The sequence below is a fragment of the Cetorhinus maximus genome, chromosome 18, assembly GCF_964194155.1.
Source record: "Cetorhinus maximus chromosome 18, sCetMax3.hap1.1, whole genome shotgun sequence".
Lineage (NCBI taxonomy): Eukaryota > Metazoa > Chordata > Chondrichthyes > Lamniformes > Cetorhinidae > Cetorhinus > Cetorhinus maximus.
In genome coordinates, this window is record NC_135896.1 from 95,329,355 (window position 1) to 95,344,157 (window position 14,803).

General features: G+C 44.7%; 1 protein-coding gene across 1 annotated transcript in view; it reads left to right on the forward strand.

The window, feature by feature from the left end:
* Nucleotides 1-11,002, forward strand: part of fsip1 (fibrous sheath interacting protein 1) — a 395,544-nt gene extending 384,542 nt beyond the window's left edge. Inside the window, exons 12-13 of the mRNA XM_078563243.1 lie at nucleotides 4,758-5,325; nucleotides 10,613-11,002. Of these exons, the coding sequence (XP_078419369.1) occupies nucleotides 4,758-5,325; nucleotides 10,613-10,653 (609 nt within the window). The 3' untranslated portion in view covers nucleotides 10,654-11,002. The remainder of the gene's footprint in view (nucleotides 1-4,757; nucleotides 5,326-10,612) is intronic.
* The last annotated feature ends 3,801 nt before the right edge of the window (nucleotides 11,003-14,803 follow it).

Genomic DNA, 14,803 nt, shown 5'->3' on the forward strand with positions numbered 1-14,803 from the left:
CCCAGCCAATCAAAGTAAACTTGCCAACCAATCAGCACCCTTTTCTCCTGTGATATAAATTGTTGTGATCGTTTGAAATTTGGCATTCTTGTGCTTATCCTGATGAGTGCAAGATGAAAAGCTTTGGTAACATCTCTCTCTTTACAGCAATATTCAAGTTCTGTACTACCAAGCAACTGTTTAGATACACAGATGACTGGGTATGTGCTGTGTATCTAATCCAGGTGCCCAGCAAGTAGATACACTTAGGTTTAGATGTGTAGTGCATGCATTTACATGGGTGCCATGATGCTCTGTGGTTCCACTTTGCAAACAACTACAACTCAGTGCAACACCAGATATGAGAAGAATACTTTTATGTTCATATTAAACACAACGCAGAGATAAGTGGATTGTCTTATGCTGAAATTTTGAATTTGTCAATTGTTTGTTTGAAAAGCACTAGATTGAAAGGCAATTAGAAGAAGACAAGTGATTTAAATTGAGAGCGATTTAAACGTTTTGGAACATGAGGAAACCTGGAAATGCACTAAATTAATAGGAAGAAGATTTTGTGAGAAAGGTGGACAAAATTGATGCAATTGATTATTCCATAATAAAGCAAAGATAATAAATCATTGGACCTGTGAAAGATCTGTCTTCATCCTTAAGAAAACTGAAGTTCCTCAAGCGATACATCAAGACGTAAAAGGTTTTTTGACCCGATTGTGTAGCACATTGTGCTATTTACATAGTATTACTGCCAGTGGACAATGAAACACCAGTTGAAGTGGTGTGGGAAACCAATGTGTGTTTGTGCTAAGCCAATAATGTCATTATAGGTCATTCCCTGTTACTAAACTGGTGATAATGGGCTATTCTCTGTTGCTAAGATAATTTTACAAAAGCTTGCGCTTTAACTGTGTTTAATTTCACTTAATTGCTGTAATTGCCCCAATATCCTCCAAGAATGTATAATATAAACATGATACAGATTATTTAATTCCTCTAAAATCATTGGAATCCACAAAGCAATTCATTAAGTGCAATCCATATAATGGCTGCTAATAACACACAATACATACAAACATTGCAAGTCACATAGTCTCAACAAGAAAAATCATTCTGTTACTTTTCTTTAATAGTAGAAAGAATTCTAACTTGAAAGACTAAAGGTTCAGCAAAATAGGGCACGATGTAATAAGGCTACCGTTTGGAGCAGCATTTTGTCACTTTTAGCAACTGCCTAGCCCAACTAGAACATATCAACACACGTCGTGGATATTGATGAGGTACAGGTTTTTGTGCACAAATATGTAGAGCCCAAGCCCAAGTCACATACTAGAATCATATTTATTTATATTTGATTGTGCAGCAAAATCATGAGTGCGTTGAATACATTTTCTTTTTCCGTATAGGTGGGGAGAATGGGGTAGCCTGTGGGTGGAGGTAGTCGGGGGTTGGGGGATGGGGTAGTCAGGGTTGAGGGATGGGGTAGTCAGAGGATGGGAAGTCGGGGGGATGGTGTTAGTTGGGGGGGCTGGTGAGGGATAGCTGGGGGTGGGGGTTGGAAGGTTGGTTGGGGGCAAGGGAGGTAATTGGGGTGGGGGTAGTCAGGGGTAGTAGTTGGTGGATCAGGGGCTGGGGGTTAGTCGGGTGGTGGGTATGTTGTTGGGAGCAGTCGGATGGTCGGGGGAGTAGTCATTTTGGGAAGTTAGTCGGGGGGGGTGGGGTTAGGGGTGGTATTCGGGGTTTGGGGGTATTTGGGGGTTAAGTGGGGTAGTTGAAGGCCGAGTGGGGAGCTGAGGGGGTCACTAGTATAGTTACCCAGCAATTAGAAGTGGTTTATTCCTAACTTTTCCTGAGTAGCTACTCTGCTTAGTGAGCCTGAACCATCTGAAATCTTTGACTTTAACTCAGAGTTTTGGAGGGTTCCAGATACAGGGGAATTGCCCAGTGGAAGTTGGCAATTCCCATGTAGCCAGTACGTGGGGACTTCCGAGGGGTTCCACAACGCATCTTCTGGGATACCACCAGGGTACAACCATCTGGAGAACGGGAGACATCAGTCTATATATTTTGCAAGTGGCTAAGTCCTGTCCAAACGAATCCATCTGCATTGTCATGTGAAAGCTTAAAAAATGCCTGTTTTAAACTATGCCAGCTGTAAGAGGAAAACACTATAATGAACAATCCCTTCAGAAATAGTAAAGTCGACTGAAATTTTCACCAGTAGGCTGTGAGTTCTACCACCGGGACCAAATGTGGGTCCAGAGCCTGCGTAAGTGAACAGCGGGACAGTGGAGGGGATTTTACCGGATACGAGCCTCCTATTTTGCAGCCGCCGAGATCACTGTCACATTCAGAAGGGTAGTCAGTCTCACCAAACTGATGGCCCAATCAGAAAGCTGGCAGCTCAGCAGCTTTGGCAGCACCACAATAAAGGTGGCCTCTGCTAAGACTGTAAGGAGAAGGTGAAGGCACCTGCAAGGTTGGGAGAGAAGTTTTATAATCTGCCGGGCCTGGCCTCCATGATCTGAGGGTATGAATCCTCCAGCAGCGATGTTGGAACTGCAGGGGTGACCATTTCCACTTGGTGGGGTGGTGGGGGGCGGGGGGGGGGTGGGGGGGTGCCTTTTGTGGGACATGGAGCTCCTGGGAACGAAAGCTAACACCTTCCCCTTCCCCTCCCCCCCCTCCCCCCAACTCCCAAGACCCCCATGGAAAACCTCTGAGAGGCCACTTGATGTGTCTGGCAGTCTCCCCACACAGCAGAGGGCTGTTCTGATGCTGATAAAATGCTGTTGGGGGTGTAAAATGGCAACTAATAGTTAATTACCTCAATTGACTGCCTGCTGACCAGAGGCAATGGTCACCCCTGCAGTTCCAACATCGCTGCTGGAGGATTCATACCCTCAGATCATGGAGGCCAGCCCCGGCAGATTATAAAACTTCTCTCCCAACCTTGCAGGTGCCTTCACCTTCTCCCTACAGTCTTAGCAGAGGCCACCTTTATTGTGGTGCTGCCAAAACTGCTGAGCTGCCAGCTTTCTGATTGGGCCATCAGCTTGGTGAAACTGACTACCCTTCTGAATGTGACAGTGATCTCGGCGGCTGCAAAATAGGAGGCCCGTATCCAGTAAAATCCCCTCCACTGTCCCGCTATTCGCCCACGCAGGCTCCGGACCCACATTTGTCATTCCCACCTTTCAAAATATCCCGTGATACAGTCTTAACTCTCCAATTAAGCATTAAAAACACAAAACCATAAAAATTAGGAGCAGGAGCAGATCATCCAGCCCCTCAAGACTGCTCTGCCATTCAATACGATCATGGATAGTCTTCTACCTCAGCTCCACTTTCTCATATCTCTTGATTCCCTTAATGCTCAAAAAAGCCATTGATCTCAGTCTTGAATATACCCACTAACTAAGCATCCAGAGCCCTTTGAAATAGAGAATTCCAAAGAATTCACAACCTCCCGAGTGAAGAAATTTCTCTTCATCCAATAATTACACCTTGCCATCCCGAAAAAGACCCCTTCATTGCTACTCTTTGTTTTCTGCCTGTTAACCAATCCTCTGTCCATGCTAATATGTTATATAAGGTTAGACCTCACAGGATTGGGGCAACAGTCTCTTTTGTGGCTCCTTATCTGAAAACTAAATATATTGCATCCACTGGTTCCCCTTATCTACCCTAATAGTTACACCATCAAAAAACGTGAATAGATTTTTCAAACACAATTTCCCTTTCATTAAACCATTGTAACTCTGCTTGATCAAATTTTCCATGTGCCCTTTTACCACATCGTTAATGATGGATTCTGGCATTTTCTCTATACTGTTGTCAGGTTAACTGACCTATTGTCTCCTAAACTCCCTCTCCTCCTTTCTTGAAGAGTGCAGTTACATTTACTTCCTTCCAATTCATGGGCACTGTCCTAGAGCCTGGGGAATTCTCAAAGATCAAAGCCACTGCACCTGCTATCTCTGTTAGAGCCCCGGGATACAGACCATCAGACCCAAGGTTTATCAGATTTTAATCGCATTAATTTCTCCAATAATTGTTAGGGTAATACAGTCTCGAATGTCAGCACATTAGGGCAATTCAAATGTCCGAATGAACATCAAGGTAATAAAGTTTCCCCAGTTTGAGAGTTTCTATCCTAAGACCTTATCCTGCGCTCTTTCCTAATGGGCAACGAGCATTTGCCAAATAAATCATTACTTAATCAATGGAGAGATTTTTGTTCAACTTTTAAAAAAAAAATTCCATTGGTTTCATGGCCCTGTTAAAAAGACTCAGTTCTAATTTGGTGTAACATAAACTGCTGGGAAATATCCAGAAAATGTTGACAACCTGAATAACACTCGTGCGTTTAAAACTGAAAGATGATGTCGCCGCTCTTGTTGAGTTAGCTGAATAGAAATAAAACCTGATTTATCTTTCTGTGCCGCTGTCCTGGCAGGGGCTATCCAACTCTTTGCGTATATCCTGTACCGTACACTGTACATGTTAAGGTGACACATGCAGCTGTATTGCATGATTGGGGAAATCTTAAGAAACAGGCATCAGCTGACATTTTGCCCCCTTCACAGCGCGTTTCGTGGATTGAAACCACTTTATTGCAAGGGAATTCCTTTTCCTGTTTCTTTCCTGTTGATTTTTTTTATTATTGCTCAGAAGTTTGAAATTGATGAATGCAAATTAACATTAACAGTCGTCCCTGTGGGTGATTCATTTTATTGCTGACTCACTTAATCTTTTGGTTCCAGGCTGGTGATGTGCCGTACATATCAAAAGACCAGTTGAGTTCCTTACTCGATGAATGCATCCGGTGTCAAAGTTTAGGAAGAATATCTGAAAATAAAGCTTTGGATGCTGGTCCTGACATTTCTGGCTCTTCATGTTTCCTAAGGCCTCCGCCACTGACTGTCTGCAATACTCCACAACTGTCGGAATCTGTTCTTTCTCAGCTTTTGGAGGACGCATACAACTCGGGCCTGTCTCCAGCTACTAGTAGAGCCGAGGGAGGTGGCAAAATACCAACCTCTGCAATTGAGAGCGAAGACCCGAGTTACTATTGCAACAAAGTCATGGCTAACATCAGCAGGTTGGCAGAGAAACAGCTGACTGTTTCAGCAGCAGGTGACGATAAATCAGAGAGTGAAGTGGGGAGGCGGACGCCAAGTAGTAATGAAGAATCTTACATGACCAGGGCACTGAAGATCAAACGAGTGAGAAAGCCAGTGTTCCTGGATGACCCAAGCTTTGATGAATCCACGGACAACGAGCTCTCAACAGACGACAACAGTCCCACCGTTCCACAGTTACAACGCAGAGGTACTATTACATGCCATTGTCACTTAAAACTACATTTTGACTGAAGTGTTGAATCAAAAGTAATCTTTTCAGTATTTTGTATCCTGTGACAACCTACCTTTTAATGAAGCTGAATGGGACTCAGAAGATAAGCAGATATGAATATTTATAGCAAGCGATTGAGCTGCTGCTCCCTCCAAGAATTTTCATTACTTTAAAAGGTTTCAAATAGATTTCTGCTTATTCTCATTTATATGTTATTTCTGATAGCGACATGCCACGAACAGGCGGGGAAACACTGCTGTACCACTCAGCTTGGCCAGAACCAACAATACGAGTTTAGGCAATGAACATTTCAGTTTGCCAGGATTGTTAACCTTACCGGGTGATATTCAGGCGTTTATTTATTTAGAACAAATGTGATTTGCTTTATTGCTCTGCATTTCTTTCAAAAAGGAACCTTTACTCACTCTTACCGCTGAATATACAAATTATTACAGTCATTGCTATGCTAAGTTCATGTTCATTACCTATTACCTCTTCAACCACCCAATCAGCATGTTGTCATTCGCTGTCAGCCATTCTTCATCGCATATAGGAGGGCATATATTAAGAGAGGGCTTCTGTGATCAACCTGTTTGGTGTCCTTAATTGCCTTAAGTCACTAAGCTTCTTTTCAGCTGTCTTGCACTTGTGCATATTTACACAGAACCAGTTTGGGACCAAAAATCTATCTATAATCCATTCCTGGCCATTGTTTGATCTGTCATTTACATTTACATACCATCACAACAGTATTATGTTGTGTTACATGTTACATTTTGGATTTCTGATTGTTAAGATCTTAACTCAATCCCAAATGCCACTGTGCTATTCCGCTCGCTGTTTTACTACTTGTCACTGTTCCAGGAGTACTAAGAGTACTCTTAGTAGATTCCGCGCTGGGCGGAATCATCCCAGATTTGCACTAAGTGCGGCAGCGGGCGGGAAAAACAATGTCTTACCCGCTGGCTGCAATGGCAGCTTTTCACGCCGTATTGTCTCAAACCCGCCACATAATTATGCATTCCTGGGAAACACGCCATTTCCATGGCGGGCGGAATCTCATTCACCCGACACGCCATCACCTCGCCGCTTCAGCACGCCTGGCATCATATTTAAAGTCCAGCCGCACATATACCTCTCAGTGCTTCCAGCCCACGACTGCTGCAAAGAAGACATGGCCCTGAAAGCAATAACACTGTAGGCCCCAGGTTTAATGACGTGTCACTGGAATGCCTTTTGGATGTCGTGGAGGCCCACCGTGCTGTCCTCTACCACCGCTCTGACCACAGGACGGGCAGCGGCATCACCAATCCAGCATGGCGGGTGGTGACAGCGGTGGTCAGCACCAATGCCCTGCAAAAGAGGACAGTGACCCAGCACCGCTCCAGGATGAATAGTCTCATCTGTTCCGCCAGGGTAACTCAATCTTCTCATCACTCTCATCACACATCCACACGGATCTCACACCTCCAGGGACAACACCACTAACTCTCACACACACCCTCACATCTCCATCAGGCCCATACCCTCTCAAGCTCACGTCCTCATCCTGTCCATGGCTCCACTCAGCACACGAACATTCCACGCAGTGCCATGTGTCCTGCTCACACTCTGTCAATCTGTTTTCATGCAGGAGAAGCCTGCTCACATCAGCAGGGAGAGGTCCCAGACCGGGAGTGGAGTGGCCCACATTAGGCCCCTCACTCACTTTGAAGAGTGAGCCATTGCTCTGACTGGTGAGGACGTGGACGGTGCCTGCAGCAACGGCGAGGTCGGCGGTGAACACCCACCTGAGGATCCTGCACCATATCACCCCTCTCTCAACGCAACTGTGAGTGCTCTCTCTCCTGCTTTTGACTCTGCTGTGTTGCACTATTATCTCTACTTTGGTTCACAGGGAGCTCTGCCAAGGGACCGACACCCTCAGCCAGATAGTCCCTCAGCTCCATCCAGGTCCTCATCTGCAGCTAAGAGGACACCTCCTCCAGTGCAGAGGTGGAAATAAGCAGCCCGGAAGACCCGTCACAGCACTTACCCACATGCTCCACAACGCAGAGACACACACCTCAGTAGGAGCTAGGTCCAGAGCAGGCTCAGATTCAGTCTGGTGGCCACCACACAGACATATATCCGCAGCAGGAGGAGGCAGGTTCAGCCGAGCTCCCCAGCATTCGGAGTGCTGCTGGGGAAGAGGCATCTGTGAGGTCCTAGTCAGATGATGAGCCTCTGGATTTGGCCTTCCGACTCATCCTGGAGAGTAGGCAGAAGGTGGGGGAACATCACTCAGCGCTGTTGAAAGCGCTCAACAGAGTGGCATGCCAGTCAGAGGAGTGCGTCCGCCTGCTCTCTGATGAAGTGGTGCCCACATGTGCGTGTATGGAGGTCTCCATGGGAAGGATGGCGGACGCCATGGAGACCCTGGTCCAGCAGAACAGGGAGATGTGTGCAGACCTGCACTCCGTCGCGGTAGCCATGGGTGAGTTCCTGCAGTGGCAATGCGAGAAGGAAATGGGGCACCTCAATGTCCCTTCAGGTGCTCCTTCCTCTCAAGGAGTCAGGCTGGGGCCCTCGGGCACCCGAAGGAAGGTGGAGTGGCAGCTGGACACCCCTGGGTCATCCACTGTGGAATCTCAGAGACTGTCCTCTCCCTCCAAGTCCCGTTTGCTGTGAGCCCTCAACCTTGTCCTCTGTCAGTGCAGAGGGAGTAGCCGGCCTATGAGTGATTCTGGAGGGAAAAGTGTGTGTGTGTTTGGGGCAGGGCCTTTTGGAGCCTCGTGCAAGCCTCTCTCCCACATATGTGGATCCTTCCCGTATCACACTCACCTCAATGCCCTGAGCATTTTCAATGCTGCCTGCTGGGGTTTGCTTTCAGTTGTCTATCTGAGCTGACCTACATTTCCACCCATCCAATGATCAGACGCCCATGCAGCACCTGATCTCGCCCACCACGATTGTCATTTCAATTTCAATTTTGGACAGCTTGGTCCGGATTCAGTTTTTCGTGCGCTCCCCCATCTTTTCCCTTCCCCATCGCCCATTTCCTCTCCTCCATCACAGTGGATCGCTACTGCCCACCCTCCCCCACCGGCAGCACCTTCCACCTCCCCTCTGTGACCTGCCAGCCACAACCCTTTCCCTTCAGGGATGTCCAAGTGAATGTGCACATTCCCTTCCTTCCTGAAAACCCCACCCCCATCCACATTCACCTGCCCGACCTCCTCTTTCCCACCCCCAGTGTCCATGCCTGCCTCAGAGTCCCCACCAACCGCCCTCAGTTCACTCCCCAGGAGGCAGACCTACCTTGCAGATTCACCTGCACATCCCCCCCACCCCCGGACCCCTTTCCCCCCTCCGCACCCCTTCCCTCTCTGGAACCCCTTCTCCCTGGAACCCCTTTCGCGCCCAGAACCTGTTCACCCACTGGAACTCCTTCCCCCCACTTACTCCTTCTACCCCCCCAGACTCCCCCCCACTTAGTCCCTCCCCCTTTCTGACTCTTTCCTCCACCCTTACTTCTTCCACCAACCTTAGTCCTTCCCCCCTCCCAGCTCCTTCCTCCAGCTTTACCTCTTCCTCCAGCTTTACTCCCCACCCTTCCTGACTCCTTCCTCTATTCTTATTTCTTCCTCCAACCTACTCCCTTCTCTCCTGGCACTCCTTCCTACCCCCTGGACTCCCTCCCCCTCTCTGCACTCCTCCCCCTGGAATCCATCCTCTCTCCGCACTCCTTCCTCCCCCTGGACCTCCTCCCCTCTCCACACTCCTTCCCTTCTCTGCACTCCTTCCCTTACACCTTCCACTCCCATTTACACCTACCTACTCAGTTGCTGTCTTCTCTTCTCCCCCGTTATCCCCTCCTCCTTTTTATTCCCTTCCCCCACTCCCAACCTTCCCCCCCCCGATACCTTCATTCGCCCCCTCCCAACCTCATCCTCCAACACCTTCATCCCTCCCTCCTAACTTCACCCCCCAACACCTTCGTTCCCCCCCTCCAACCTCACCTTCCCGGTACCTTCATTCCGCCCTCCCAACCTCACCACCCCCCCCCCCCACCCCGACACCTCTTCCTCTCCCAGCCGACCCTAGCCCCTCCTCTCCCACCCCCTCAACCATCATCCATTTTGAGCATCAATACTGACTTTCCAACTTCCGTGAGCTGCTTCTCAGCAGAGCCATGTCCATGAGAACCCGCCCAGCATGCCATGGACATTCCTCCAGTGTGTCATTGCTGTCGGACTCCAGCATCTTTTGCTTGTCGGATATCCACAATGTGAGCGAGAATGTAGCGGGTAAGTCCCAATTTCTGCATGTCGCACTTGTCAAGATGCATTCTACACCAGTGTGTTTTCCCACCAATGTGGCGGACGATCCAGGGGTGGGACAGTGTAAGCCTGGTGGGCTGGCCTTATAATGATATGCTGATGTATTACAATGAGGTTCCTGATGTCCGATGGTGGGGAGTGCGGCCTGCCATTGGTGAGCAGAGCGAGTGATCACAAACTGGTTTCATGACATCGTGAAACCGATTTTTGGCCTTCTCGCCATGTTGTCCGCTCACGCTACCAAACACGCCTGACGCCAGCGGGCATGGAAAATCCCAGCCACTGTGTTTACCTGCATTGCAGTTTCAAACAAGTCCTGTCAATGAATTAAACCGCCCATGCTCTTGTGCATTCCTTCCAGAAAGTCGGCACAAGTATCATCTCAAAGTACAATTAAAACTGAAAATATCAAGGAAAACAAACAGTAGAAGTTATAATCCTAATAAAAGAAAGAAGAAAGAATTTGCTTTTATATAGATACAATCTTGACATAATTACCACATTGGAGTGATGGATGTTGGAATAAGAGGGGCAAAGAGAAAGTATGAGAATAGATCAGTGGCTAGCATGAAAGGAAACACAGATATTTTATAAATATACCGATATTAAAAGTGTAGTCAGTATGTGTTTAAAAATACTGTGTCAGTAGGCGACCTGAGATATGCCTTTTCTTTACCCAACTTTTTAGCAAGTTTGCTTTCCGGCAATGGTCACTGGAAAATTATTAGCAATGGGAACTCTGGCTGAATTTTGTGGTCCCTAATCCAGGAATGCTGAGGCAAATCGTAGCTCCCACCACCTTAGAACATTTCTGGGACTGTTCCTATGACCTCCCTGGTCTGCATATCTCAATAAGAGAGCTCATTGATTCAGTGTTTATTGAAAAATTCTAGTGCTGGATCTTTGATTTACACTGTTGAATGTCCCTTTATTTTTTATAGATGATAAAAATGTTGCTGACAGTGAGCTGGAACAGAAGTAGAAGAAATTTTGTGACTGCATTTTATGGGATCCACGCAATTTAATGTCAATTTAGTGTCAGAAATTTATGAAATAGTCTTTATTAAAGAATGGCAAGTCTGGTCCAAAGAAAACATTGTTGGTGCCAATCACTGTGGCATTCCGATCTTTAGTATTTAAGTTTCCCAGTTTAATATCCATAGCTGACTGATCCACAGACATTGTACAAAGCAAATAATTTGAAAGGGGCTTGATTTTTATTTTAAAAGCAAAATACTGCGGATGCTGGAAATCTGAAACAAAAACAGAAAATGCTGGGAAAACTCAGCATCTGTGGAGAGATAAAAAAGACGTTTCGACTCCGTGTGACTCTTCTTCAGTGCTCTTGTTAACTCTTTTTCTCCCCCTCCTCAGATGCTGTTAGACCTGCTGAGCTTTTCCAGCATTTTCTATGATTTTTATTTTATTTTGCAGTCACTTTAATTTAGTTACATTTCCTTGCATTGAAACCTGCTTTTGTCACGGAGCAGGGCCAGCCTGGCTGAATAGAGCGCGAAAACAGACTATTCTTCCAACAAATTCTGGAGACGAAATCAAGAGGAGATATTCTTAATTGTGTCATGGTAGACACAGCCTTATTGAGATCTGCCATTTTGGGTAGAAACTGGCTAGAAAGTTACCAACTCAGATGATGCACCTGATTAGGCACCTTCTGGTACTGAAATTATGAGTTGTGTTTGAGCATTGGGAACTCTGCCATTGGGGATGGTGCAGAAAGGGTACCAGGCCTTAGAGACAGGGCAAAAGAGATTTACTGGAAAGGCACCAGGGATAAGGGGACTTCAGTTATGCCAGGGTACTAGAGAAATGCAGGTTGTCCTCTTAGAGCAAAGAAAATTATGGGGTGATTTCATAGAGTGTTTAAGACGATGAGGGGTTTTGATAGAGTAAGTAAATAGAAACTGGTTTCACTGACAAGAGAACATAGATGTAAGATAATTGACATTAGAACCAGAGGGGAGATTAATAATTAATGCAGCCAGTTGTTATAGTGCATTTTTAAAAATTTGTTCATGGGATGTCAGCATCACTGACTAATTGCCCTTGTTCAAAGGGCATTTATGAGTCAACCACATTTCTGTGGGTCTGGCAAGGGCAGATTTCCTTGGCATTAGCAAATCATATGGGTTTTTAACGACCATCAGGTTTTTATTGAATTCAAACTCCACCATATTTAAATTCCACCATCTGCCATGGTGAGATTTGAACCCCAGTCTCCAGAGCATCACCCTGGGTCTCTGGCATACCACTCCAGTGACAATACTACTACCCTACCACCTCCCTCTATTGCTTGAGGTGTGATGGAAGCTGACTGAATGGTAGCTTTCAAAAGGCAATCAGATGTATTCTAGAAAAGGATGGTTTAGCAGAACTATAGGGAAAGAGAAGGGGAGTGGAACTAAATTGCTAACTCTTTTAAAGTGCTGGCACAGACATGATTGGTTGCATGTGCTGTATGATTCATACTGAATTTCACTCACAATAGTTGAACCTGAGATTAAATAGAAGAGGAAATACTTTTGGCAATCTTTTCATCTCAATATTTACATCAGAAAATCTTTAAATATTTTCCTTATAACTGTCCCACTTTAATTATGATATTCAGCGGAGATAAAATGAGATTTGAATATTTGCAATGCAGGCTGTTATTACAATAAACGCATAAGTAAAGTTCAAGTTTTTAGCGAACGCTATAAAATAGTGAGTCCCAACTGTGGCAATTGCTGTGTTTTGGTGTTTTCTTTTCTTTGGTTATCATTTTCCCCTTTGTATTTTCAAGGAAATAAAAATATGATTTTTATAGATTTAATTCTGAAGAGCGTTTTGGTCTTTAACATTTTCAGTAGTTCTATTTGGACTTGGGAATGTGTTATATTGTTGCATTATTATTTTGAACTCCTATTTGGACTGTGTAATGATTTGCTGATCTCTACATTTTATTATTGCTGGTTTGTCTTTTGTGATTCCATCTTTGTACTCTCTAAAAGACGAAGGAATATAGTGCTAAACTGTTAGTAGAAAAGGTCACAGGTAAATGAACCATAAAGAATATTATATTACTTGTTAGCATTTGAGTATCTTGGTTTTAAATATTCTGAGTGCTTTACAAAAGTGGTACCTTATAAGGATGGTCCCCTAAAATGCTTCAAATGCCAAGCATGTCTGTACCATTTAGGCTGTGTTAAAGTCTAGGTAAAATCCAACAACATCACAATGGATGTAACTACTTTCATTACAGACTTGGAAAGATTGACCAGGCTGGGGTAGTTCCCTCTAGAAAAGTGAAAACTGATAGCAGTTGCTAAGGTTATGAAAGAGTTTGGTGGATATATGTAAAGAAGATGTTTTCACTTGCAGATGACACCTGAACTAGGGACTGTAAATATAAGATAGTCACTAACGAATCCAATGGGGAATTCAGAAGAAATTATTTTAGCCAAAGAGTGATTAGAATGTGGAACTTTCTACCAAAATGTCTAGTTCAGGTGATTAGCGTAGATGCAGTTATGGGGAAGATATACACATGAGGGAGAAAGGAATAGAAAAATACGTCGATGAGGTTAGATGAAGAAGTGTAAGAGGAGGTTCGTGTGGAGCTTTAACACCAAAATGGATCTGTTGGCCAAATGGCCTGTTTCTCTAGGGTAGATTTTGAAGGTGAAATCTTTGACGCTGATCAAAGCCAGAACTAGAATTGAGGAGAAAGCAATCTTCAGTTCTTCCTTACCCTGGTTTTATGAGATTTTGTGAAGAGACTTTAACCTTTCCTATCTTAGATATTTCAGACTGAATCATTGGATCCACCTTTTTTTATTTATTCTTTCATGGAATGTGGGTATTGCTGGTTAGGCCAGCAATTATCCTGAAATTAGAGAACTGATTTGCTTCCAAATCTTTCATGTATTTGTAGGGAGTAGTTGGAAATGTACTACAGGCCATAGATTTTATAGCTTTTTATAGGGTTCAACAGGGTTCAAACAAAAAGTCCATTAAGCCTGTTCTTACCTGTGTAGACGGTTAACTAGGCATTAAATCATTCTTGATGAATTCCAGCCCCTGCCCCCTGCTTGAGGGACATTGTTTCCTCATCCGCGGATTGCACAAATGATTTTTCATTCATAATCCTCAAGGAAAGGATCAATGTGACAAGCAGGTCAGATCCAGAATGGAATATTTTATGTGTCTTGAGGTTAACAAGAAGTATTCAAATTATGCCAAATGTGAGACCTCATGTATGTTACTTCTAGCTGGTTGTCTTGAAGTAGCTTTTGCCAGACTACCTTTCTATTCGGAATTTGATATCTCATGTCTGACGTTGTCTGGTGATAGGACTGAAATTTGTTGCTTGTTCAATTAGTCACACTGATTTGGCAGTGATTTAGGTGGCGTATGGATTGAGTGGGAGGCTCTTGGCTGGATTTGAACTATGCAACATAAGGCATGGAAAGCAGGAGGAAGAGAGACTTAGAAGTGTGAAAGAGGAATTATCATGTAGGATTTGGTAAGGAACAGTAAAGAGCACATTGTGGACCTGAGAATGAATAATTAGTTTTGTGCAGTTTAGGTAAATATAATTTTGTAATTTACATAATCAGTTTGTTTTACTGATAACTTTTCAGTTGGAGGTTCCATGTCAGACATATGTTCCTGTGAAAAGGATTTGTGAGGCAATTCAAAATAGTTGAGATAGAGTCAAGTGCGAACACTAAGGAGTTAAGGAGGTGGTCTGAGCGTGATAATGACCATGCTGCATCTGCGGGCATTCCACACATTCAGGCATAGTTTTGGACAAGATGCTGTGACTCCGGCATGAAGCATAAGTGTCTATAAATAAAGCTGAATTGTGCCACTTGGAGATTTGGGTCTTTACTGGGCAAATGATAAATCACTTTGAGCCCTTGGCTTGTCACATGAATTCTGGTATTCTTCCTGTTATGTAAATAAAAGAGTTAGAGCGATCTGAGAGCATATATGATTTTGCACTAAAGTGTTGGCTGTTTGCCTTGAAATGAGTATTGGAGTCTTCATCAACATAACGAAAAGAAGAGGTTTAGAAGAATATCTAATCTACTTTTTCAGTGGAAGAACTATTTTGATACCTGGGATATATA